We start from the raw sequence: 26,095 nt of genomic DNA, 5'->3' as shown, positions 1-26,095 counted from the left end.
TTCAATGACGTAAAGGTCAGATAAATGCGACCTGGACATTCAGACTGAAGTCACATTGGAAAATATCAGATCTGGGTCAGATTTAGGACCACATATGACAGTGGTCTGGGTCAGATTTAGGACCACATATGACGGTGGTCTGGGTCAGATTTAGGACCACATATGACGGTGGTCTGGGTCTGGCTCCATTGCCTGCGGTCTGAACGTAGCCTTAATGTTTCCTTCCTGTCGGGTCCAGACCCCCCCCCCCCCCCCCCCGTTTATATTTATTGTGTTTGAATGTATTTGTCGTGCTCATGTGATGGAACCTGATGATGAAATAATGATGTCATCAAACCATGTGTGCAGACGTGTTCATTTTAATCCACTGAATATTCACATTAGTTCCAATGTTTCATCTCACATGAAATGACCCGGATCGGTTTCAGTCCGTTAGTTCAGGTTCCGCATTCAGACCCATATGATCTAAAGTGGGTCAGAACCAGGACCAGAGGAACAGGGGAAAAAATTCATTATTTATCCCTCCGGTATCCAGGTGTGCCTTTTACGCACACTTTGCACTTCGTTTTAAAAAACTTCATATTATTTTTCACAATTTAAATAAGGTTAGAATTCAACAGTTGTTCATTTGTGCATGATCTTTAAAATTCTGTCCACCAACTCAAATGTGCACATTGTAAACAAAAGAAAATGACCAGACTAGCATCTGTCTGCCAAGTGTGCCTAAAACGCACTATTTCTAACATTTGATCTGTAGGATTAGGACTGAGCTGGATTTACTAAAATAAAATCAAATTAGAGCAGAAAAATAAATCCATATATAATATTTAATAGTTTGATTTACAGGTGTGCATTTTACGCACACTTGGTGACAGATGCTAGTAGTTTTCAACATTTGACCTAGCGCCAAAAATAATAATAATGTAAATTAACCGATGTTGGAGTTAATTACTGACATATGCCAGGATGAAAAAATCTAATAATATGTGATCCCCTTTTTATGGAGTATACTGAAAAAAATTAATTTTTTGTGTTTTTTCATCCAAAAAAATGGTTTGTTTCCATTACAAACACGGCATTTAAAGGGTTAAAAAATGTGACAGTTATTGAGTATTTGGTATTTTTATTTACAGCTCAAGTTGATGAAATAGAAAAACGAGTTAATTAAAAACACACTGTATGAACTTTCGCCCCTGTGTAGCTGGGATAGGCTCCAAGCGACCCCCATGACCCTAGTGAGGATAAAGCGGGTTCAGAAAATGAATGAATGAATGTATGAATTTTTTTTTTACATTATTCCACAAGTGTGTGAAAAAGGCACACTTGGTGTTTAGTAAGGGCCTTGGTGGACGGAATACCAGAGGGATAAATGTTTACATCTACAAACGATCTAAACTACTGAATATAAACCAGTGTCATGTGACCAATATTCAGTTTATTATTTATGTTCATTCTATCGTACATCTACAAACACACACATTTAAGAACAGACTGGAATATTAGAACGATTAAACTGGTTTAGATGAAGACAGCTCCGATTTATTCAGATTATTCACATTTAGAATTAAAGGACAGTTTAGAAATCGGCTCAAATGTGCTTAGAGGTCTTCTGTGTGTCTGTGTTCATATTAAATCAGTCTCAGTGAATCCAAAGGAACTTTGTGTTGGTAAATGACAGTTGTTCAAATGGACAGGATTTCAGTTCTGTTCAACATGTTGATGCTCATATGAACTATGTTTTCAGCTCAAAAATGAACCATTTCAGCACAATTAATGCTATATTTTCATGTCACAAATGGACAAGTTCTATTTGAACTGAATTGAGCTGAAAAACAAATCTTCTGTTCTTTTGGATTCCCCAGTTTTTCTTCCCAGATTCTCTCCTCCATATCACATGTTTTATTTGTACAGGTTCAGTCTGGAGTATGGTGCTGATCCATCCTGCTTCTGTTCCACCAACACATACATGAAGAATGGCACACAGCACTGTTTACATCAACACTTTTACAATAAGAAGCATTTTTAGACACAAAGAACAATTCTAGATTGTTCTTTCCTCTTTAGTCTGATGCTAAACTATCCAATAAATAATAGTGCTCCTAGTTTTTGCACAGGGATCATTAGTGTAAACGCTGACATGGCTGCAGAGCATCAGTATGATGGGATCCACAACAACCATGTCACATCCGTCCACTGACACATTTAGTGTTTTTGTGTCAGCTGGGATTGTTTTAGATCCACAATAGCAACATTTATGAAGAAGAGCACAATTAGCAATAGGAAGTCTAGAAGTTTATTCCTAATAAAGTACTGGGACTGACCAGAGCATCATGGGTAATGTCACGTCCGTCCACCAGCAAAGGTTTTCACATCCACGTGCTATTCCAAATCCAATATTTATGAAAATAGAGCTTCCACTGTCAGAGAATATCAGTAGTCTGTGCATGAATGGATTAGCATTATTTACACACACTTCTGTGACTTTAGGACAACTGTTTTGGACACAAATGGACACTCATTTGACCTCCTAAGGACATTTTAGCCGACTTATTTTCATGTAATTTTCTTTTTTTTTTCCTTTTCCCACTAAAACTTTTGTCATTGTCCTTAGTTGTAGTTTATTATGGTGATGTGTTCCTGGTCTAACCCCTGTTAGATCCCACTGGTCTACAAAAACTGGAACTGGATCATTTATTGTTAGTATGTTCAGTGTCATTCTGGACCAGTCTGGACCCACAGGCTGCAAGTTTGACACCTTCATTCTGATGAAGCTCATCATGAAACTGAGCCCAGAGGAGGTGGTGGACACTGAGTGTGGACCAGGACCAGGACCAAGACTAGGACCAAGACCGGGACCTGGACCAGGACTGGGACCTGGACCGGGACCAGAACCAGGACCGGGACCAGGAGCAGGAGGGTTGAAGGAGAACACAAACTCAAACGTGTTCTTTCTTAGAATCAGAGGAAAGTGGAGACATCAGTTTGAGCTACAGACAGCAGGAGGCGGAGTCAGAGACGTCACATGACTTCAGTAGACGTGCACCATCCCGTACAGGAACGTCCAGAAGAGGACGTAGGTGAAGAGCCCCCCCACCAGGCCCCCGGTGAACAGCAGCCTCCGGGACTTGAAGCACTTGTTCCAGCGGCGTCCGGCCTTCAGGATGAGCAGCAGCGACAGCAGGAAGGACGCCAGGAAGTAGAAGACGAAGCCGTACAGGCCCGTCAGGCCCAGGATGCCGGCCGTGGCGCCCGACAGCGCCGACACTGATGTGCGGCAGTAGTCCAACACGGCCGCGTTGCCCCGCACCGACACCTCGCTGATGAACTGGGGACCCTCACGTTTGGCTACGACCCCCGCCATGTCAGCCCGGAGGTCAGAGGTCACGTGGACGGTCGGCTGAGATCACAGACGTCCAGGTGGGAGGAGCTTCAGTAAAACACACACAGAGGAGGGTTAGTCACCTGACCTGCTGGTCCAGTGACTTCAGAGCCAGTTCAGAACATTTAAGAGGAAAAACAGACAGAGGAAGGAAGATGGACACCAAGGTTCCAGTAGTTTAGGATTTTTCATTCTAGTTTAGTTTGATTTACTTTGGACTTTTTTTTCTCTAATTCAGTTCGTTTTAATTTGTTTTTAGAGCAGGTTTGATAGTTTTTATTAGTTTTCTTTTTTTTTCTAAATGCTTAGTTGTAGTTCAGTTGTAGTTTAGTTGTAGTTCAGTTGTAGTTTAGTTTTAGTTCAGTTGTAGTTCAGTTGTAGTTCATTCATTCATTCATTCATTTTCTGAACCCGCTTTATCCTCACTAGGGTCACGGGGGTCGCTTGGAGCCTATCCCAGCTACATAGGGGCGAAGGCAGGGTACACCCTGGACAAGTCGCCAGTTCATCACAGGGCTGAACATATAGAGACAAACAATCACTCTCACATTCACACCTATGGGCAATTTAGATTAACCAATTAACCTATTAGTGCATGTCTTTGGATGGTGGGAGGAAGCCGGAGTACCCGGAGAGAACCCACGCAGACACGGGGAGAACATGCAAACTCCACACAGAAAGGTCCCACCCCCCGTCGACTGGTGTTGGAATCGAACCCAGGACCTTCTTGCTGTGAGGCACGAGTGCTAACCACTGCACCACCGTGTCGCCCCGTTGTAGTTCAGTTCAGTTGTAGTTCAGTGGTCTCTTTTCTCTTCTTCTCTGTGCTCCTATTCAAATCAGTCCCAGACAGGACTCTGCTGCTTTAGTCTCCATGTTTCCAGGTAGAGTGGGGACCAGAAGATGACTGGAAACCACAAGTGAACACAAGTGACGGAGCAAAAAGTGTCGTATGGTGCCGCTAGTTAAAAGTGCTAGAGCAAAATAAATTGATTTTGTATCATTGACAAAGACGAAAACGAAGGGAATTTTATCCATAATTTTTATCCATTTTAGTTAGTTTTGTAAACACACGATACAGTTTCACTTAGTTATGTTTTTTTTCTTTTAATTATAGTTTTTATTTATTTCAGTTAACAAAAATGTTTTTACTATTCTAGATTTGATCATTTCGTTAGTTTTCATTAATGATAATAACCTTGATATACACACATGATCTGTATGAACCCACACACACACATGAAATAAAAAAAAAGCAAATAAATAAATAAAATAAATAAAAAATTATAAAACAATAAAAAATGAAATAAAATAGAAAATAATTGAATAGAATAAAAAAAAAAACAACACACAGATGATCTGTACGAACCCAAACACACAGTTGATATAAAAAAGAAAAAAAGAAAGTAAAAATTAAAGTAAAAGATTTTTTTTAAAAAAATCAAAAATAAATAAATAAATTACAAATAATAATAATAAAAATAAGAAATACAAAAAACCCCCCCCAAAATCACAGATGATCTGTCGGAACCCAAACACACATCGGGTTCAGAGGAAAACAACAGCACAAGGAAGCATTTCTACATCTACATCCATGATCAATAGTCCTTAATCATCATCATTCAAACCTTTGGACCAGATCAAACCAAAGTTTACATCAGTGTCTACATTCCAGTTCCACCCTCATTTATCGGACAGACTCATGCTTGAACTACAGCTTTTTTTTTATTTTTTTAATTCCTCTAATAAACCAGAACAGAATCAGATCTGAGCTGTAACTGCAGGACTTTTAAAGTGAACCTCCCATTTCTGTTACTTTAAGATCATTTTGGAAAACGGCTGTGACAAAAATCTGATTTATTAAGGGGGTTCGAATGTCCTTAAATTAAATGCAGCCTTTTTCTGCCTCTCATAAACCTGAATGAAGGACAAAAGCTGACACTGAACTGGACACATTCTGGTTTGACATGTGAGCAGGACCTCACCTGCTAACAGGCTAACAGCAGCTAGCTACAAATATTTACAAGCCTAAACGAAACGGACGTCAAACTTTAGCAAACCAACAGACAAAGCTGAGTTTGTCATAATGAAAACATACTGTTATATCTCAGTAATCACATATTTAAGGCCGGATCTGTGTGGATTAATTGCGGTCTTTAATATTTTTATCGCAGCTGGAGCTAACATGCTAGCATTAGCATGGCTAACGGTCGGGAACGATGGCAGTTTCTTACCGGAAAATCTCGCGAGGATTCGTCGACTGTTTTCAGTGGAATTACAAAAACATAATCTGTAAAAGACTGGAATATGAGGAGAAGTCCTGTGAATATCAGCTGGTTTTGGGCAGAAACACCGTATTCACTGTCGACCGGATGACAGGACTACAGCACAGGCGGCCATTTTGACCCGCACTGCATCATGGGAACACAGTCACTCATATCGTGCGTTCATGAAACACAAAAAAGTGGGAAATTACACCAAGAAGTACCTCTTAGGGACTCTGACTTACTTACGAAGCATTTCTTGTAAAATATCATATCCCAGTGACTCCTTGAGACTACGTGAAGGTTTTTGGAGCCATCCCTTCTGGTGTGTGTGTGCTTTTTAAAAACCAACAGAGGCTCCATGTTCATGAACTGACTCTTTTAGCTCCACATGAAACACCAGCAGGAAAGGTTTGTTCCTCCAGTTCTCATGTCAATAACAACAATTTTATGTGAGCGTTACTCCAAAAATATATTACAACAGTACCCTGTGTTATATCTCATTGGAATAGATTGATAATAATAATAATAATAATAATAATAATGGATTGGATTTTCTCTAGTGCTTTTCTAGACACCCAAAGTGCTTTCCATTACTGATCCATTCTTCATTGGCTCTCACATTCTCCCTCTGGTGAAGGTAAACTCCATCTGTATCCACAGCTATCCTGAGGGGGGGGGGGGGGGGGGGGGCAGACTGACAGAAGCGTGGCTGACAATTCGCGCCTACGGCCCCTCCCACCACCAAACATTCATACACCAGTGTGGGTGGCACTGGAGGCAGGGAGGGGGAAGTGCCCTGCCCAAGGACACAACGGACCGACTAGGATAGAGCAGGATTTGAACCACCAACCCTTCGGTTATTGAACGACCCGCTCTACCACCTGAGCGATGGCCGCCCCAAAAGGTAGATGTTATACCATGAAAAAACAGATATCTGATTACCAATAAAGTTAAAGAAATACCCTTTCAACTCACTCATAAATTCTATCCAGCTAAATCTTATATTAAAAATAGATTTAAGAAAGATATTGACATAAACTGTAGCTTTTGTAATGTATGTCCTGAAACTGTTGTTCATTTCTTTTGGCACTGCCCTACTGTTCAAAGTTTTTGGCAAAAACTTTGTGATTTTATTCATCATAACATTGAAAGTCATTTTCTGTTGTTTTGGACGAATGTATTGTTTGGCCTGTTTGAAAGTAGCTTGCTCAAAAGTGAATCTCTACACCTGATAAATCTTTTAATTTTAATGTTGAAATTTCACATTCATTGTTGTAAATGCTCAGCAAAAAAAGCCATGCTTTACTGCATTTTATAATAATTTCAAACAATACATTCTCTTAATTAAGTACTCTGAAAAGCAAAAGGCAATTCAAATTGTTGAAATGTGCACTTTCCTTCGTATATTCATCTGAACTCTAACCCCCTTAGTATCAGTTTCTCTTTTTCCTGTCTTTTTCTTTTCTCCTGTCTTTCTATACATGGTTATAATTAAGCATTTATATTATGTCTTCTATTGAAAATGTTTTTCTTTTGTAAATTTGATATGGGAAAAAAAGCTATTTTGCATTGTAAACTGTGCTGTTCTAAATTGAAAAAAAAAAAAAAAAAAAACGTGGGAAATGATAGACTAGAAGGACCTGGAAGTGTTCCTGTGGGGGCAGGAGTGCACGGACCGGATGTAAGCTGCCGTGAAACACCAAAGAAGAAGAAGAAGTGTTCCCGTTTGGTTTCTTTGACCAAACATCAGGTAATATTTCAAGTGTTTACTAAATATGAAAGTCTGTTGGTGTGCCGTTTGTCTCCTCCAACAGGAGGTGTTTCATCCACCTGCTCTGACTGGGAGCACATGGAGCTGAGTTCAAGCACAGCGGTAATTCATCTGATGAAACAGCGGAACTCATGCATTTGAGCAGAACGCATCCACTAATATGATCATTTAATTAATCCAAAGACACGTTAATGGATTGGACCACAGATGTTCAGCTAATGCTAATTCTGTTCATGACTCCGGCCTCGTCCTGAACACAAACAGAGCAGATCCAGCTCCACCTGTAGACTCTGCTGTCTGTGTACTGCACTGATTGTGTGTTTTCTGATGACACGTGAAGGCCTCAGGGCAGACTTTGCCCGGTCGGTGTCCCGGTAACCGGACATCATCCCGGTGTGTCCTGCAGCCATGGCCGCCTACATCCTGGGCTTGGACGTGGGGACCACCTCTGTGAAGGCAGTTTTGCTGGACCCCCGGACCAGGACCGCGGTGGAGACCCGGTGTTTACCGACGGAGGCGGACATCACCGGCACCGGGAAGGTACCGAACCCCGAGCACGCGCCTCAGTCCGCCTCAGGTACCGGAGCCAACTCAGCTCCGTGTCTGTGTTTCAGGCCAAGGAGCAGGACCCGGGCCGGATCATCGACGCCCTGAACCGGAGCGTGGGCCTCCTGTCCGCGGACAAACGGAACCGGGTCCGCGCCGTGTCCGTATGCGGACAGATGCACGGGCTCTTATTGTGGAAACCGGAAACAGGTGACACCACTTCCGGTCCTTCAATAATAGACCTAAAAACACAAAAGTACATTAACCCTCTGGTATCCGGGTGTGCTTTTTACGCACACTTTGCACTTCGTGTTAAAAAACTTCATATTATTTTTCATAATTTAAATCAGGTTAGAATTCAACAGTTGTTCATTTTTGCAAGATCTTTAAAATTCTGTCCACCAACTCAAATGTGCACATTGTAACAAAAGAAAATGACCAGACTAGCATCTGTCTGCCATGTGTGCATAAAACGCACTGTTTCTAACATTAGAACCTGTTTTGGATCCAAAGCCTTTAAGGCAGAACTCCTGCTTTTACTGAGATCTGGGCTTCATTTGAGAGGGGAGGGGCTAAAGTAATTCATTAATTAACGTTGTTATTGTTGCTGTTAATCATTGACATATGCCAGGATGAAAAAATCTAATAATATGTGATCCAATTTTTATGTGGAATTTTGGGGGAAAAAAACAACATATTTTGTGTTTTTTGCATCAAAAAATGTAGTGACATCATGATGAAAAGAGATCGTTTAAAGGCTTTAAAAAAATCTAAAATGAATGATTATTTGATCTGTATGATTAGGGCTGAGCTGGATTTACAAAAATGAAATCAAATTAGAGCAGAAAAATAAATCAATTTATAATATTTAATAGTTTGATTTATAGGTGTGCATTTTATGCACACTTGGTGACAGATGCTAGTATTTTTGAACATTTGACCTAGTGCCAAAAATAATAATAATGCAAATTAACCGATGTTGGAGTTAATCACTGACATATGCCAGGAGGAAAAAATCAAATAATATGTGATCCACTTTTTATGGAGTATACTGAAAAAAATAATTTTTTGTGTTTTTTCATCCAAAAAATGGTTTGTTTCCATTACAAACACGGCATTTAAAGGGTTAAAAAATGTGACAGTTATTGAGTATTTGGTATTTTTATTTATGGCTCAAGTTGATGAAATAGAAAAAAGTGTAAAAGAATTAAAAACAAACTGTATGAACATATTTTTTGACATTATTCCACAAGTGTGTGAAAAAGGCCCACCTGGTGCTCAGTAAAGGCCTTGGAGGACGGGATACCAGAGTGTTAAAAAAATCCATCTGACATGTTTTATTTTTGATGGACAACCTGGACTCCTCCTCCTCTGACATCATTAACACGGTAATAGTTAATGGATGTGGAATAAAGCCTCTTCTACGACAACGTATTAGGTTCACATAAGAAAATAAAAACACTTGTCACTACAAGAATAAAGTTGTTAATGAACAAGAATAAAGTTGTACTTTTATGAGATTAAACTCATAATGTTTTAAAATTTGACAGTTTGTGGTTTTACAGAGAACACAGCTGAAGCAGATCCTCCTTCTGTTGGACTAAACTCAGTCCAATCCACAGTTTGTTCAGAAACTCAAACCCTGTGTTCAGTTCTGCTGTTTCCACTGATAGTCCCACAGACCAACGCTGCAGCAGTTTGGCTGAAACTGAAGACACAACAGAACCAAATCAGTTCAGTTCTGACAACAAAACAAACCCACGTGTGTGAGAACTGTCTTCAGAGTCCTGAAACTAATGTGTGGATGGAGGACAGACTCAGTGTGTGACCTGTGTGTCTGAACCACAGATGGAAGAACTGAACCAAATGTTCACATTAGTCCATGAGCGGGGACCACTTTATTCTCGTTACATAACGACTTTATTCTCCTAGTGACAAGCATTTTTATTTTCTTATGTGGCCTTAATATGCCGTCGTTCTCCTCCCCTTAATTTAAAGGGTGTTATAGCTCTGTTACTGCTTCAGGAAACTGGGAAAGTAGAATGATCAGCCAACACATGTTCAGACTGTGTGGGATCTGATTGGTTCTTTTGATATGAATGTGTCATGGTATGTGTTACTTTTACGCCCCCCTGTGGACGCTGAAAGAGCTGACCGACCCTGAACTACACACACTGGACATACACACCTGTACTCACACAGCAGGAAAGGGTGTGTGTGTGTGTGTGTGTGTGTGTGTGTATGTATATATATATATATATATATATTTGAATCCACAGTAACCATCAGAGTAAATGTCTGTTATTTGGGTTAAATCCACTTGGACACGTCTTCCTCTTTCATCTGAATCCTTTTTATCTCCGTCACAAACCGACTGTAGATGAAACTGAACAAACAGAGAAATGAGGCTTTTACTGGTGGAGATTCTGTGACTGTGACCACGCCCACATGGTTAGCTGACCACACCCACGTGTGTGTGTGTGTATATATATATATATATATATATATATATATATATATATATATATATATATATATGATTTCACAGATCCGATTAGATTAGATTAGATTAGATTAGATTAGGCTAGCACAGATCTGCCCCCCCATCACCACCAAAATGTACTCATATCTTCCTTGTGCCAGTATCAACATTGCCTGAAAATTTCATGAAAATCCGTCCATAACTTTTTGAGTTATCTTGCTAAAAAACAAACACACATGCACACAGTGCTCATAATAGCTCCTGGCGGACGTAAATATGCATTTATAAGAAATGTTATAAGTAAAAATATTAATGATAATAACTATAAAAATATAAGTGGAAAAACAGGGAATTGCACGTTAGAAAGTACGAGTAGAGAAGGAAAATGAAGTGTGAAGTGTTGCTGACCCGTTTGGATCCACAGGTTCTAGACGTGGTTGTTTTTACTCTGTTGTGTATTTGTACATGTTGTACCACATTTGTCCAGCAGGCACCGCCAAAGTGTTCTGGACATAGAAACAGGACTGGGATTGAAGTAATAATAATAATTAAAGCCACAAGCTTCATCTAAAGGACCTCGCCAAGGGCACGTCCAGTAGAAGTATGCTCATCGTTCAGCAGGTGGTGCTCTAGCACCAAATTTCAATGTCTTCTGATGAATTGGTGTAGGCCTGGGAGATTGACAACTGATTCAAATTTGAAGCAAAACTTTGTTTGTATGTCCAAACTAAAGAAAGTTTTGTATAAGTAAATCTGTAGGGGGTGCTATGCAGCTAAAATTCAATTTCTTCCATTGAATGGGTGTAGGCCTGCGAGATGTACCACTGAGTCAAATGTGAGCCAAATCGGTGTTTGTATGTCCGAACTGATTCAATTTTCGTGAAGGTAAATTTGTAGGGGGCGCTGTAGTGCAAAATTTCAGTTTCTTTTGACAAATAGGTGTAGGCCTTGGAGACAGATGTCTGAGTCAAATTTGAGCAAAATCTGTCTTCATATGTCTGAACTGATGTCATTTTTGTCAATGTACATTTGTAGGGGGCGCTATAGTGTGAAATTTCAATTTCTTTTAATAAATGGGTGTAGGCCTGGGAGATGGACGTCTGAGTCAAATTTGAGCCAAATCGGTGTTCTTATGTCCGAATTGATGCAATTTTCGTGAAGGTAAATTTGTAGGGGGCACTATTGAGCGAAATGGCAATTTCTTCTGATAAATGGGTGTAGGCCTGGGAGATGGACGTCTGAGTCAAATTTCACCCAAATCGGTGTTTGTATGTCTCAGCTGAAGCAATTTTTGTGATGGCAAATTTTCGAAAAAACTTTGCAAAGTTTGCAACCTCCTCGCACAAAAACGGTGACACCGATTCAAAAAATTCGGCTAACTTTTGATGTCCCACTTCTCTGGATACTGTACACCGATTTTGAGCTCATTTGGCCAAACGGCTTAGTAGGAGATAGTTAAAATACGTCAGCGAAAACGCTGACTCAGCATTTTGGATATTTCAATCCAATATGGCTGACTAAGGGTTGGTTTAGGGGCGTGGCCATAATAATATTTTTTGTTTGTCTCCTCATGATGAATCTGTCTACCGATTTTTGTGGCTCTATGACAAACTTTATGTTGGACGTGCTCCCATTGGCGCAATGCATTTCCACTTTTCAAGGGGGCGCTGCCGCAACATTTCTTTACCGACATCTACGAAACCTATTTGTAAATTCAATTTCTTGCATTTCTGAATTTTAGGCAAAATTTGGTGAGTTTTCGTAAATGTTCAGGGGGTCAAAATTAAGCTCAAAGGGCAGGAGAAGAAAAATAAGACAAAAGAAAAATGATTAAAGCCGCAAGCGACATCTAAAGGCCCTCGCCAAGGGCACGTCCAGTAGAAGTATGCCCATCGTTCAGCAGGTGGCGCTATAGCACCAAATTTCAGTTTCTTCTGATGAATGGGTGTAGGCCTGGGAGATGGACAACTGATTCAAATTTGAGGGAAATCATTGCTCGTATGTCCGAAGTAAGGAAATTTTTGTATAAGTAAATCTGTAGGGGGCGCTATGCAGCTAAAATTAAATTTCTTCAATTGATTGGGTGTAGGCCTGGGAGATGTACCACTGAGTCAAATTTGAGCCAAATCGGTGTTCTTATGTCCGAATTGATGCAATTTTCATGAAGGTAAATTTGTAGGGGGCGCTATTGAGCGAAATGGCAATTTCTTCTGATAAATGGGTGTAGGCCTGGGAGATTGACAACTGATTCAAATTTGAGCCAAACTGGTGTTCGTATATCTGAAGTGAAGTAATTTTTGTAAAGGTAAATTTGTAGGGGGCGCTATGGCACCAAATTTCAAATTTTTCTGATAAATGGGTGTAGGCCTGGGATATAGACATCTGAGTCAAATTTGAGCCAAATCGGTGTTCGTACGTCTGAGCTGAAGCAATTTTTGTGATGGTAAATTTTCGAAAAAACTTTGCAAAGTTTGCAACCTCGTCGCACAAAAACGGTGACACCGATTCAAAAAATTCGGCTAACTTTTGATGTCCCACTTCTCTAGATAGTGTACACCGATTTTGAGCTCATTTGGCCAAACGGCTTAGTAGGAGATAGTTAAAATACGACGTCAGCGAAAACGCTGACTCAGCATTTTGGAAATTTCAATCCAATATGGCCGACTAAGGGTAGGTTTAGGGGCGTGGCCATAATAATATTTTTTGTTTGTCTCCTCATGATGAATCCGTCTACCGATTTTTGTGGCTCTATGACAAACTTTATGTTGGACGTGCTCCCATTGGCGCAATGCATTTCCACTTTTCAAGGGGGCGCTGCCGCAACATTTCTTTACCGACATCTACGAAACTTATATGTAAATTCAATTTTGCACATTTCTGAATTTTGTGCAAGTTTTGGTGAGTTTTCGTAAATGTTAAGGGGGTCAAAATTGTGCTCAAAGCGCAGGAGAAAGAAAAATTAAAGCCGCAAGCGGCATCTAAAGGCCCTCGCCACGGGCACGTCCAGTAGAAGTATGTCCATCGTTCAGCAGGTGGCGCTCTAGCACCAAATTTCAGTGTCATCTAATGAATGGGTGTAGGCCTGGGAGATTGACAATTGATTCAAATTTGAGACAAATCAGTGTTTTTATGTCCAAACTAGAGAAATTGTTGTATAAGTAAATCTGTAGGGGGCGCTATGCAATTTTCGTGAAGGTAAATTTGTAGGGGGCGCTACTGAGCGACATGGCAATTTCTTCTGATAAATGGGTTGAGGCCTGGGAGATTGACAACTGATTCAAATTTGAGCCAAATTGGTGTTTGTATATCTGAAGTGAAGTAATTTTCGTAAAGGTAAATTTGTAGGGGGCGCTATGGCACCAAATTTCAAATTTTTCTGATAAATGGGTGTAGGCCTGGGAGATAGACATCTGAGTCAAATTTGAGCCAAATCGGTGTTCGTATGTCCGAACTGATGTCATTTTTGTAAATGTACATTTGTAGGGGGCGCTATAGTGCGAAATTTCAATTTCTTTTAATAAATGGGTGTAAGCCTGGGAGATGGACGTCTGAGTCAAATTTTAGCCAAATCGGTGTTTGTGTGTCTGAGCTGAAGCAATTTTTGTGATGGTAAATTTTCGAAAAAACTTTGCAAAGTTTGCAACCTCGTCGCACAAAAACGGTGACACAGATTCAAAAAATTTGGCAAACTTTTGATGCCCCACTTGTCTAGATACTGTACACCGATTTTGAGCTCATTCGGCCAAACGGCCAAGGAGCAGATAGTTAAAATACAACGTCAGTGAAAACGCTGACTCAGCATTTTGGAAATTTCAATCCAATATGGCCGACTAAGGGTTGGTTTAGGGGCGTGGCCATAATAATATTTTTTGTTTGTCTCCTCATGAGGAATCTGTGTACTGATTTTCGTGGCTCTACGACAAACTTTATGTTGGACGTGCTCCCATTGGCGCAATGCATTTTCACTTTTCAAGGGGGCGCTGCAGCAACATTTCTTTACCAACATCTACGAAACCTATATGTAAATTCAATTTCTCGCACTCCTGAATTTTCGGCAAAATTTGGTGAGTTTTCATCAATGTTCAGGGGGTCAAAATTGAGCTCAAAGAGCAGGAGAAGAAAAATAAATAAAAAAAAAAAAAAGAAAGAAAAATAATAATAATCTGAGCAAGAACAATATAGCCGTTTCTATGGCAACCACGTATTTGGCCTTATGTGAAAGCTCTCGAGTTCCCCCACATGTCTGTGGGGTCAGATGTCACGTGTCGTGCACTTACACCCACATGACTGACCCCGAGTGGGCGTGTCCCATTGACTCTCATTCATTCTGAGCAGGTGTAAATATGCGACTTGTGCACATGTCATATACATCGTCGGAAAGGTCTCAGTGCCGTGAATGTGAATATGTGTGAGAGTGGCGACAGTGGCGAAAGGCGACCGCGTCACTGGCGATTTCTTCCCCATGCGCCCACTGCAGACTCAATAGGCCCTGCGCCAGCTTTACTTGGCTCAGGCCTAATACATAAAAATTAAAGGCGCAAGCGGCATCTAAAGGCCCTCGCCAAGGGCACGTCCAGTAGAAGTATGTCCACCGTTCAGCAGGTGGCGCTCTAGCACCAAATTTCAGTCTCTTCTGATGAATGGGTGTAGGCCTGGGAGATTGGCAACTGATTCAAATTTGAGGCAAATGTTTGCTCATATGTCAAACTAAAGAAATTTTTATATAAGTAAATCTGTAGGGGGCGCTATGCAGCTAAAATTAAATTTCTTCCGTTGAATGGGTGTAGGCCTGGGAGATTTTCCACTGAGTCAAATTTGAGCCAAATCGGTGTTCGTATGTTTGAATTAATGCAATTTTCGTGAAGGTAAATTTGTAGGGGGCGCTATTTAGCGAAATGTCATTTTCTTTTGATAAATGGGTGTAGGCCTGGGAGATTTACAACTGATTCAAATTTGAGCCAAATTGGTGTTCGTATGTCTGAAGTGAAGTAACTTTCGTAAAGGTAAAATTGTAGGGGGTGCTATGGCACCGAATTTCAAATTTTTCTGATAAACGGGTGTAGGCCTGAGAGATAGACGTCTGAGTCAAATTTGAGCCAAATCGGTGTTCGTATGTCCGAACTGAAGCAATTTTAATAAAAAAATATGAAACATTTTTGTAGGGGGCGCTGTAGTGCAAAATTTCAGTTTCTTTTGACAAATAGGTGTAGGCCTGGGAGATAGATGTCTGAGTCAAATTTAAGCCAAATCGGTGTTCGTATGTCCGAACTGATGTCATTTTTATAAATGTACATTTGTAGGGGGCGCTATAGTGCGAAATTCCAATTTCTTTTAATAAATGGGTGTAGGCCTGGGAGATGGACGTCTGAGTCAAATTTCAGCCAAATCGGTGTTCGTATGTCTGAGCTGAAGCAATTTTTGTGATGGCAATTTTTCTGAAAAACTTCGCAAAGTTTGTAACCTTGTCGCACAAAAACGGTGACACCGATTCAAAAAATTCGGATAACTTTTGATTTCCCACTTCTCTAGATACTGTACACGGATTTTGAGCTCATTTTGCCAAACGGCTTAGTAGGAGATAGTTAAAATACGTCAGTGAAAACGCTGACTCAGCATTTTGGAAATTTCAATCCAATATGGCCGACTAAGGGTTGGTTTAGGGGCGTGGCCATAATAATATTTTTTGTTTGTCTCCTCATGATGAATCCGTCTACTGATTTTCGTGGCTCTACGACAAACTTTATGTTGGACGCGCTCCCATTGGCGCAATGCATTTCCACTTTTCAAGGGGGCGCTGCCGCAACATTTCTTTACCGACATCTACGAAACCTATATGTAAATTCAATTTCTCACACTTCTGAATTTTAGGCAAAATTTGGTGAGTTTTCGTAAATGTTCAGAGGGTCAAAATTGAGCTCAAAGCGCAGGAGAAAGAAAAATTAAAGCCGCAAACGGCATCTAAAGGCCCTCGCCAAGGGCACGTCCAGTGGAAGTATGCTCATCGTTCAGCAGGTGGCGCTCTAGCCCCAAATTTTGTGTCTTCTGATGAATGGGTGTAGGCCTGGGACATTGACAATTGATTTGAGACAAATCAGTGTTCGTATGTCCGAACTGAACAAAATTTTTTGTAAATAAATCTGTAGGGGGCACTATGAGCAAAAATTATATTTGTTTCATTGAATGGGTGTAGGCCTGTGAGATGTACCACTGAGTCAAATTTGAGCCAAATCGGTGTTCGTATGTCTGAACTGATGCAATTTTCGTAAAGGTAAATTTGTAGGGGGCGCTACAGAGCGAAATGGCAATTTCTTTTGATAAATGGGTGTAGGCCTGAGAGATTGACAACTGATTCAAATTTGAGCCAAATTGGTGTTCGCATGTCTAACGTGAAGTAATTTTCGTAAAGGTAACATTGTAGGGGGCGCTATGGCGCCGAATTTAAAATTTTTCTGATAAATGGGTGTAGGCCTGGGATATAGATGTCTGAGTCAAATTTGAGCCAAATCGGTGTTCGTATGTCCAAACTGATGTCATTTTTGTAAATGTACATTTGTAGGGGGCGCTATAGTGCGAAATTTCAATTTCTTTTAATAAATGGGTGTAGGCCTGGGAGATAGACGTCTGAGTCAAATTTCAGCAACATCGCTGTTCGTATGTCTGAGCTGAAGCAATTTTTGTGATGGTAAATTTTCGAAAAAACTTCGCAAAATTTGCAACCTCGTCACACAAAAACGGTGATGCCGATTCAAAAAATTCAGCTAACTTTTGATGCCCCACTTCTCTAGATACTGTACACCGATTTTGAGCTCATTCGGCCAAACGGCTTAGTAGGAGATAGTTAAAATACAACTTCAGTGAAAACGCTGACTCAGCATTTTGGAAATTTCAATCCAATATGGCCGACTAAGGGTTGGTTTAGGGGCGTGGCCATAATAATATTTTTGTTTGTCTCCTCATGATGAATCTGTCTACCGATTTTCGTGGCTCTACGACAAACTTTATGTTGGACGCGCTCCCATTGGCGCAATGCATTTCCACTTTTCAAGGGGGCGCTGTAGCAACATTTCTTTACCGACATCTACGAAACCTATATGTAAATTCAATTTCTCACACTTCTGAATTTTAGGCAAAATTTGGTGAGTTTTCTTAAATGTTCAGAGGGTCAAAATTGAGCTCAAAGCGCAGGAGAAAGAAAAATAAGACAAAAATAAATAAATAAATAAAAATAAAAATAATAATAATCTGAGCAAGAACAATATAGCCGTTTCTATGGCAACCACGTATTTGCCCTTTTTTGAAAGTTCTCGAGGTCCCCCACATGTGTGTGGGGTCAGATGTCACGTGTCGTGCACTTACACACACGTGACTGACCCCGAGTGGATGTGTCCCATTGACTCCCATTCATTCTGAGCAGGTGTAAATATGCGATTTGTGCACATGTCATGTACATCGTCGGAAAGGTCTCAGTGCCGTGAATGTGAATATGTGTGAGAGTGGCGACAGTGGCGAAAGGCGACCGCGTCACTGGCGATTTCGTCCCCATGCGCCCACTGCAGACTCAATAGGCCCTGCGCCGGCTTTACTCGGCTCGGGCCTAATAAGACAAAAAAAATAAAATAAAAAAAATAAACATTAAAGCCGCAAGTGGCATCTAAAGGCCCTCGCCACGGGCACGTCCAGTAGAAGTATTTCCATCGTTCAGCAGGTGGCGCTCTAGCACCAAATTTCAATGTCTTCTGATGAATGGGTGTAGGCCTGGGAGATTGACAACTGATTCAAATTTGAGGCAGATCTTTTTTCGTATGTCCAAACTAGAGAAATTTTTTTGTAAGTAAATCTGTAGGGGGCACTATGCAGCTAAAATTAAATTTCTTCCATTTAATGGGTGTAGGCCATAGAGATGTACCACTGAGACAAATTTGAGCCAAATCGGTGTTCGTATGTCCGAATTAATGCAGTTTTCGTGAAGGTAAATTTGTAGGGGGCGCTATTGAGCGTCATGGCAATTTCTTTTGATAAATGGGTGTAGGCCTGGGAGATTTACAACTGATTCAAATTTGAGCCAAATTGGTGTTCGTATGTCTGAAGTGAAGTAACTTTCGTAAAGGTAAAATTGTAGGGGGTGCTATGGCACCGAATTTCAAATTTTTCTGATAAATGGGTGTAGGCCTGAGAGATAGACGTCTGAGTCAAATTTGAGCCAAATCGGTGTTCGTATGTCCGAACTGAAGCAATTTTAATAAAAAAATATTAAAAATTTTTTAGGGGGCGCTGTAGTTCAAAATTTCAGTTTCTTTTGACAAATAGGTGTAGGCCTGGGAGACAGATGTCTGAGTCAAATTTGCGCCAAATCGGTGTTCGTATGTCCAAACTGATGTCATTTTTGTAAATGTACATTTGTAGGGGGCGCTATAGAGCGAAATTTCAATTTCTTTCAATAAATGGGTGTAGGCCTGGGAGATGGACGTCTGAGTCAAATTTCAGCTAAATCGGTGTTCGTATGTCTGAATTAATGCAATTTTCGTGAAGGTAAATTTTTAGGGGGCGCTATTGAACGACATGGCAATTTCTTTTATAAATGGGTGTAAGCCTGGGAGATTGACAACTGATTCAAATTTGAGCTGTGAATGTGAATATGTGTGAGAGTGGCGACAGTGGCGAAAGGCGACCGCGTCACTGGCGATTTCGTCCCCATGCGCCCACTGCAGACTCAATAGGCCCTGCGCCGGCTTTACTTGGCTCGGGCCTAAAAATAACAATAATAATAGTAATAATAATAGTAATAATAATAATAATAATAATAGTAATAATAATAGTAATAATATAATAGTAATAGTAATAATAATAATAATAATAATAATAAACATATAATAAACAGTGAATGTTGTTTCAGATTCTGTTTGTTCACCTTCAGAACCAGAACCGGAAGCAGAACCAGATCCTCCACTTGAACCCTTTCAGTGTCTCCTGGTCCGTGGGCGTGGACTTCATGTGTGTCCTGGTGTTTTTCTGTGCGCAGGCTGTGATTGGTCCACAGATGCCTTCACCCCCTCAGACACCAGTCAGCTGATCACATGGCAGGACGGACGCTGTGACTCCGCCTTCCTGTCCACGCTGCCTCCGCCCCAGTCACATGTCAGCGTAGCCACAGGCTTCGGATGTGCCACCATCTTCTGGTTCCTCAAACACAGGTGGGTCCAGGTCCTGGTCTACATGTCCCTGTCTGGTCCTGGTCTAAATGTCCCCATCTGGTCTTGTCCTGTCCGTAGACCAGACTTCCTGGACTCCTTCTCGGTGGCGGGGACAGTCCAGGACTACGTGGTGTCCATGCTGTGTGGTCTGGACGTTTGTGTGATGACCCCACAGAACGCAGCCAGCTGGGGGTTCTACGACAGCAGAACAGACAGGTGGAACAGGGACATGTATGGAGAACACACACACACACACACACACACACACACACACACAGACTGTGTGTGTGTGTTCTCCTCTTCCATGTCTTCTGTCAGTCTCCAGGAGGCGGGCTTCCCTGTGCGTCTCCTCCCTCGTCTCCGCCCCTCTGGAACTCTGGCCGGTCGGACGCGCTCCCAGTGGAACGGTGTTCCCATGGGAACGGCGGTGGGCGTGGCTCTGGGAGACTTCCAATGTTCTGTCTACTCCTGCATGAACCAACGCACGGACGCAGGTGGAACCAACACACCACCCATTAGGATATAGAATATAGAACATATAATATAGAAGATAGATATAGAATATAGAATATAGAAGACAGAAGACAGAATATAGAATATAGATATAGAATATAGAAGACAGAATATAGAATATAGATATAGAATATAGAATGTAGAATATAGAATATAGATATAGAATATAGAATGTAGAATATAGATATAGAATATAGAAGACAGAATATAGAATAGATATCGAATATAGAATGTAGAAGACAGAATATAGATATAGGATATAGAATACAGAAGACAGAATATAGAGAATAGATATAGGATATAGAATGTAGAAGACAGAATATAGAATATAGATATAGGATATAGAATATAGAAGACAGAATATAGAATATAGATATAGAATATAGAATATAGAAGACAGAATATAGAATATAGAATATAGATATAGGATATAGAATATAGAAGACAGAATATAGATATAGGATATAGAATATAGAAGACAGAATATAGATATAGGATATAGAATATAGAAGACAGAATATAGAATATAGATATAGAATATAGAATATAGAAGACAGAATATAGATATAGGATATAGAATATAGAAGACAGAATATAGAATATAGATATAGAATATAGAATATAGATATAGAATATAGAAGACAGAATATAGAATATAGAATATAGATATAGAATATAGAATGTAGAATATAGAATATAGATATAGAATATAGAATGTAGAATATAGATATAGAATATAGAAGACAGAATATAGAATATAGATATCGAATATAGAATGTAGAAGACAGAATATAGATATAGGATATAGAATACAGAAGACAGAATATAGAGAATAGATATAGGATATAGAATGTAGAAGACAGAATATAGAATATAGATATAGGATATAGAATATAGAAGACAGAATATAGATATAGGATATAGGATATAGAATATAGAAGACAGAATATAGATATAGGATATAGAATATAGAAGACAGAATATAGAATATAGATATAGGATATAGAATATAGAAGACAGAATATAGAATATAGATATAGGATATAGAATATAGAAGACAGAATATAGAATATAGATATAGGATATAGAATATAGAAGACAGAATATAGAATATAGATATAGAATATAGAATATAGAATATAGAAGACAGAATATAGAATATAGATATAGGATATAGAATATAGAAGACAGAATATAGAATATAGATATAGAATATAGAATATAGATATAGAATATAGAAGACAGAATATAGAATATAGATATAGAATATAGAATGTAGAATATAGAATATAGAATATAGATATAGAATATAGAATGTAGAATATAGATATAGAATATAGAAGACAGAATATAGAATATAGATATCGAATATAGAATGTAGAAGACAGAATATAGATATAGGATATAGAATACAGAAGACAGAATATAGAGAATAGATATAGGATATAGAATGTAGAAGACAGAATATAGAATATAGATATAGGATATAGAATATAGAAGACAGAATATAGAATATAGATATAGGATGTAGAATGTAGAAGACAGAATATAGATATAGGATATAGAAGACAGAATATAGAATATAGATATAGGATATAGAATATAGAAGACAGAATATAGATATAGGATATAGAATATAGAAGACAGAATATAGATATAGGATATAGAAGACAGAATATAGATATAGGATATAGAAGACAGAATATAGAATATAGATATAGGATATAGAATATAGAAGACAGAATATAGATATAGGATATAGAATATAGAAGACAGAATATAGAATATAGATATAGGATATAGAATATAGAAGACAGAATATAGAATATAGATATAGAATATAGAAGACAGAATATAGATATAGGATATAGAATATAGAAGACAGAATATAGAATATAGGATATAGAAGACAGAATATAGAATATAGATATAGGATATAGAATATAGAAGACAGAATATAGATATAGGATATAGAAGACAGAATATAGAATATAGATATAGGATATAGAATATAGAAGACAGAATATAGATATAGGATATAGAATATAGAAGACAGAATATAGAATATAGATATAGGATATAGAATATAGAAGACAGAATATAGAATATAGATATAGAATATAGAATATAGAAGACAGAATATAGAATATAGATATAGAATATAGATATAGGATATAGAATATAGAAGACAGAATATAGAATATAGATATAGAATATAGAAGACTGAATATAGAATATAGATGTAGGATATAGAATATAGAAGACAGAATATAGAATATAGATATAGGATATAGAATATAGAAGACAGAATATAGAATATAGATATAGGATATAGAATATAGATATAGAAGATAGAACATTAGATCAAATATAGATTATATAAACTATAGAATCCATCCATTCTCTTCCTCTTATCCGGGGTCAGGTCTCGGGGGTAACAGTCTAAGCAGGGATGCCCAGACTTCCCTCTCCTCAGAGTCCTCCCTCTCTTCAGACTCCTCCCTCTCCTCAGACTCCTCCTCCTGGTGGGACATGCTCAGAACACCTCCCCAGGTTGGAGTCCAGGAGGATCTGAACCAGGTATCTGATCCACCTCAGCTGGTTCCTCTGGATGTGGAGGAGCAGCAGTTCAACTCTGAGCTCCTCCCACATGACTGAGCTCCTCCCCCTATTCCTAAGGGTGGACCCACCCACCCTATGGAGGAAACTCATTTGGACCACTTGTATCCTGGATCTGGTCTTCTGGGTCCTGACCCAAAGCTCAGGACCACAGGTGAGGGTCTGAACATAGACTGAGGGTAAATCCAGAGCTTCTCCTTTGGGCTCAGCTCCTTCTGAACCACAACAGACCCATACAAGCACTGCAGCACTGCACCCACCCACCTGTCAATCTGAACCTCCACCCACCCACCTGTCAATCTGAACCTCCATCCTTCCCTCACTGTGAACTAGACCCAGATACTGGACCTCCTCCACTGAGGTCAAAGACTCTCCACCGACCCGGAGAGGGCAGACCACCTTTATCTGGTCCAGAACCATAGCCTCGGATTTGGAGGTGCTGATCCTCATCCCACTCCAACCGCCCCAGGACACGCTGAAGGTCCAGGTTCCATGAGGCCAACAGGACAACGTCATCTGCAAAAAGCAGAGATGAAATCCTGTGGTCCCCAGACCGGACCCCTCCGGCCCCTGGCTGCACCTAGAAATTCTGTCCATAAAAATTATGAACAGAACCGGTGCCAAAGGGCAGCCCTGCCGGAGTCCAACATGCACCTGGAACAGGTCTGACTTACTGCCCGCAATGTGAACCAGGCTCCTGCTTCGGACATACAAGGACCGGACTGCCCTCAGCAGAGGGCCCTGGACCCCATACTCCCGAAGGACCCCCCACAGGATACCACGAGGGACACGGTCGAACGCCTTCTGCAAATCCACAAAACCATGTGGACTGGTTGGATGAACTCCCATGAACCCTCGAGCACCCGATGGAGAGTGTAGACCTGGTCCAGTGTTCCAGGACCGGGATGAAAACCGCATTGTTCCTCCTGGATCCGAGGTTCGACTATTGGCCGGATCCTCCTCTCCAGTACCTGGAATAGACTTTCCCCTGGAGGCTGAGGAGTGGGACCCCCTGTGGGTGGAGCACATCCTCCGGTCCCCCCTTCTGCCACGCCGTGTTACAGAGACGTGTCAGCCAAGACAGTCCTGCACATCCAGAGACTGAAGGGACTCGGGGTGAACCTCATCCACCCCTGGTGCTCTGCCACCTTGGAGATGTCCAACCACCTGGGTGACTTCAGCTGGGGTGATGGACCAGTCCACCTCTGAGACCTGGACCAGTCCACCTCAGACCTCATCCTCTGCTTCCTCCATGGCAGAAGTGACAGTGGGATTGAGCAGATCCTCCAAGTATTCCCTCCTCCATCCAACCACACCCCCAGTGGAGGTCAGCTCCTCCCACTTCCTCTATAAACAGTGTTGGTGGTGCACTGCTTCACCTCCTGAGGCATCGGACGGTTTGACAGAATTTCCTCAAGGCCGACCGATAGTCCTCCTCCATGGTCTCCCCAAACTCCACCCAGACCCAAGTTTTTGCCTCCACAGCTGCTCGGGCTGCGGTACCCCTGTCCTGCCAGTACCCATCAGCTCCTCTGGAGTCCCATGAACCAACCAGGGTCCATCAGACTCCTTCTTCAGCTGGCCGGCGTCCCTTACTTCCAGGGTCCACCACTGGGTTCGGGGATTGCTGCCACGGCAGGCACCAGAGACCCTGAGACCACAGCTCCGAGCAGCTGCTTCGACAATGGAGGTGGAGAACATGGTCCACTGGGACTCAGTATCCCTAGCCTCCCCTGGATCTGGGAGGAGCTCTGCTGGAGGTAGTAGTTGAAGACCGCGCGACATCGGGCTCTGCCACCGTTCAACAGACCTTCACACACGTCTGAGCATGCCCAGTCTGTCTGGCGTCCTCCTTCACCAGTGGATCCAACACACCACCGCCAGGTGGAGATCAGCTGACAGCTCCGCCCCTCTGTTCACCTGAGTGTCCTAAATATAGAACATTAGATAAAATATTGAATATTATATAACATAGAATTCTAATTATTAGATTAGATTTATTATATTATGTTTATTAAATTATACGGTTTTCTTGTCTTTCCTTCTCCATTTTCTTCTCTTCTCACCTCTTCTCTCTTTCTTTTCTTCCAGTTCTGAACATCGTACTCGGCTCAGCTCACCTACTGCGATGCCGTCAGACTTCACCCCTCCCCCGTCTCTCAGCCTGACTCCGCCCCTCTCCTTCTTCCCGTATTTGACTCCTCCTACCTTGGCGGTGGCGCATCGCTCAATGGAGGAAATGTCCTGGCCACGTTTGTGGAGACACTCGCCGCATGGACAAAGGAACTGGGTCTGTTTTTATTCTGCAGTAACATTTACATTCATCCTGGTTCTGGATCTGGGTCTTGTTCTGGTTCTGGATCTGTGTTGTGTCCTCAGACTCGTGTCCTCAGACTCATGTCCTCATACTTATCTCCTCTCGTCTTCCCCAGGGGCGGAGCTTAGCAGTTCCAGTTTCTACGAGAAGCTGATTGGTTGCGCTCTGAACCAGGAAACCACTGACCTGAGGGTGAGTCCCACCCTCCTGGGGGAGAGACACGCCCCCTTCCATCTGGGTCAGGTGACCAACATCTCTGCCTCCAACCTGTCCCTGGGTCACGTGACCAGGGCGCTGTGCCGCGGCGTGGTGGAGAACCTGACCTCCATGATGCCAGCTGAGAGCTTGCGGCGGGCGGGGGTGCGGAAGCTCATCGGCAGCGGGGCGGCGCTCGCCCGAAACCAGGTGCTGAGACAGGAAGTGGAGAGGGCGTTTCCTCTGCCTGTGGTTTACAGACAGAACGCTGACTCCGCACTCGGAGCCGCCATGGCCATCTGCGACCACCTTCAGATCGGAGACGACCTCCTTCCTCAGAAGGATGAGGCGGAGCCAAAACCTCAGGGACCAACCGCAGGACGAGATGGCATGGACGTCATCTGAGGGGGCGGAGCTACACCTGGAGGTTCTTCAGTAACAGGATGATTGAGTCAGTGTCATTTATGAATGGACTCCGACTGAGGGACGGTGTCGCCATGGTTACGCCATTTCCTGTCTCCGCCTCCTCAGGTCGAACTGAGGGATTTAATTACATGTAATTACATGTTAATTACATTTTAATTACATGATGATTTGACTCTTGCTTTATAAGTAGAATTACATTAATGTGAATTTATTCATTAAATTTTGGTGAAATTCATGGTTAACCATCATTAAAGGCAGCAGTTGTGCGTCTGTTTGACCTTTGACCTTTACAGCACAGCGCTGCTTCATCATCTGTCTCCTGTTTTTATACACTGAACAAAAATATAAACGCACCACTTGTGTTTTTGCCTCCCATTTTTCATGAGCTG

At 41.1% G+C, this 26,095-nt stretch overlaps 1 protein-coding gene and 1 pseudogene across 1 annotated transcript; one reads left to right on the top strand and one right to left on the bottom strand.

Moving 5' to 3' along the window:
- Positions 1-2,459: 2,459 nt before the first annotated feature.
- On the bottom strand, positions 2,460-5,803 carry emc6 (ER membrane protein complex subunit 6). The gene is made up of 2 exons (XM_030130733.1): positions 5,614-5,803; positions 2,460-3,427 (listed from the first exon to the last, which is right to left on the bottom strand). Exon 2 carries the CDS (start codon positions 3,359-3,361, stop codon positions 3,029-3,031), a length of 333 nt encoding a protein of 110 aa, XP_029986593.1. The 5' UTR covers positions 3,362-3,427; positions 5,614-5,803; the 3' UTR covers positions 2,460-3,028.
- Positions 5,804-7,578: 1,775 nt separating this feature from the next.
- Positions 7,579-25,831, top strand: LOC115416849 (sedoheptulokinase-like; annotated as a pseudogene).
- The last annotated feature ends 264 nt before the right edge of the window (positions 25,832-26,095 follow it).

The sequence above is a fragment of the Sphaeramia orbicularis genome, unplaced genomic scaffold, assembly GCF_902148855.1.
Source record: "Sphaeramia orbicularis unplaced genomic scaffold, fSphaOr1.1, whole genome shotgun sequence".
Lineage (NCBI taxonomy): Eukaryota > Metazoa > Chordata > Actinopteri > Kurtiformes > Apogonidae > Sphaeramia > Sphaeramia orbicularis.
The sequence above is the reverse complement of the archived record's forward strand: the minus strand, read 5'-3'. Positions and strand labels throughout refer to the sequence as shown.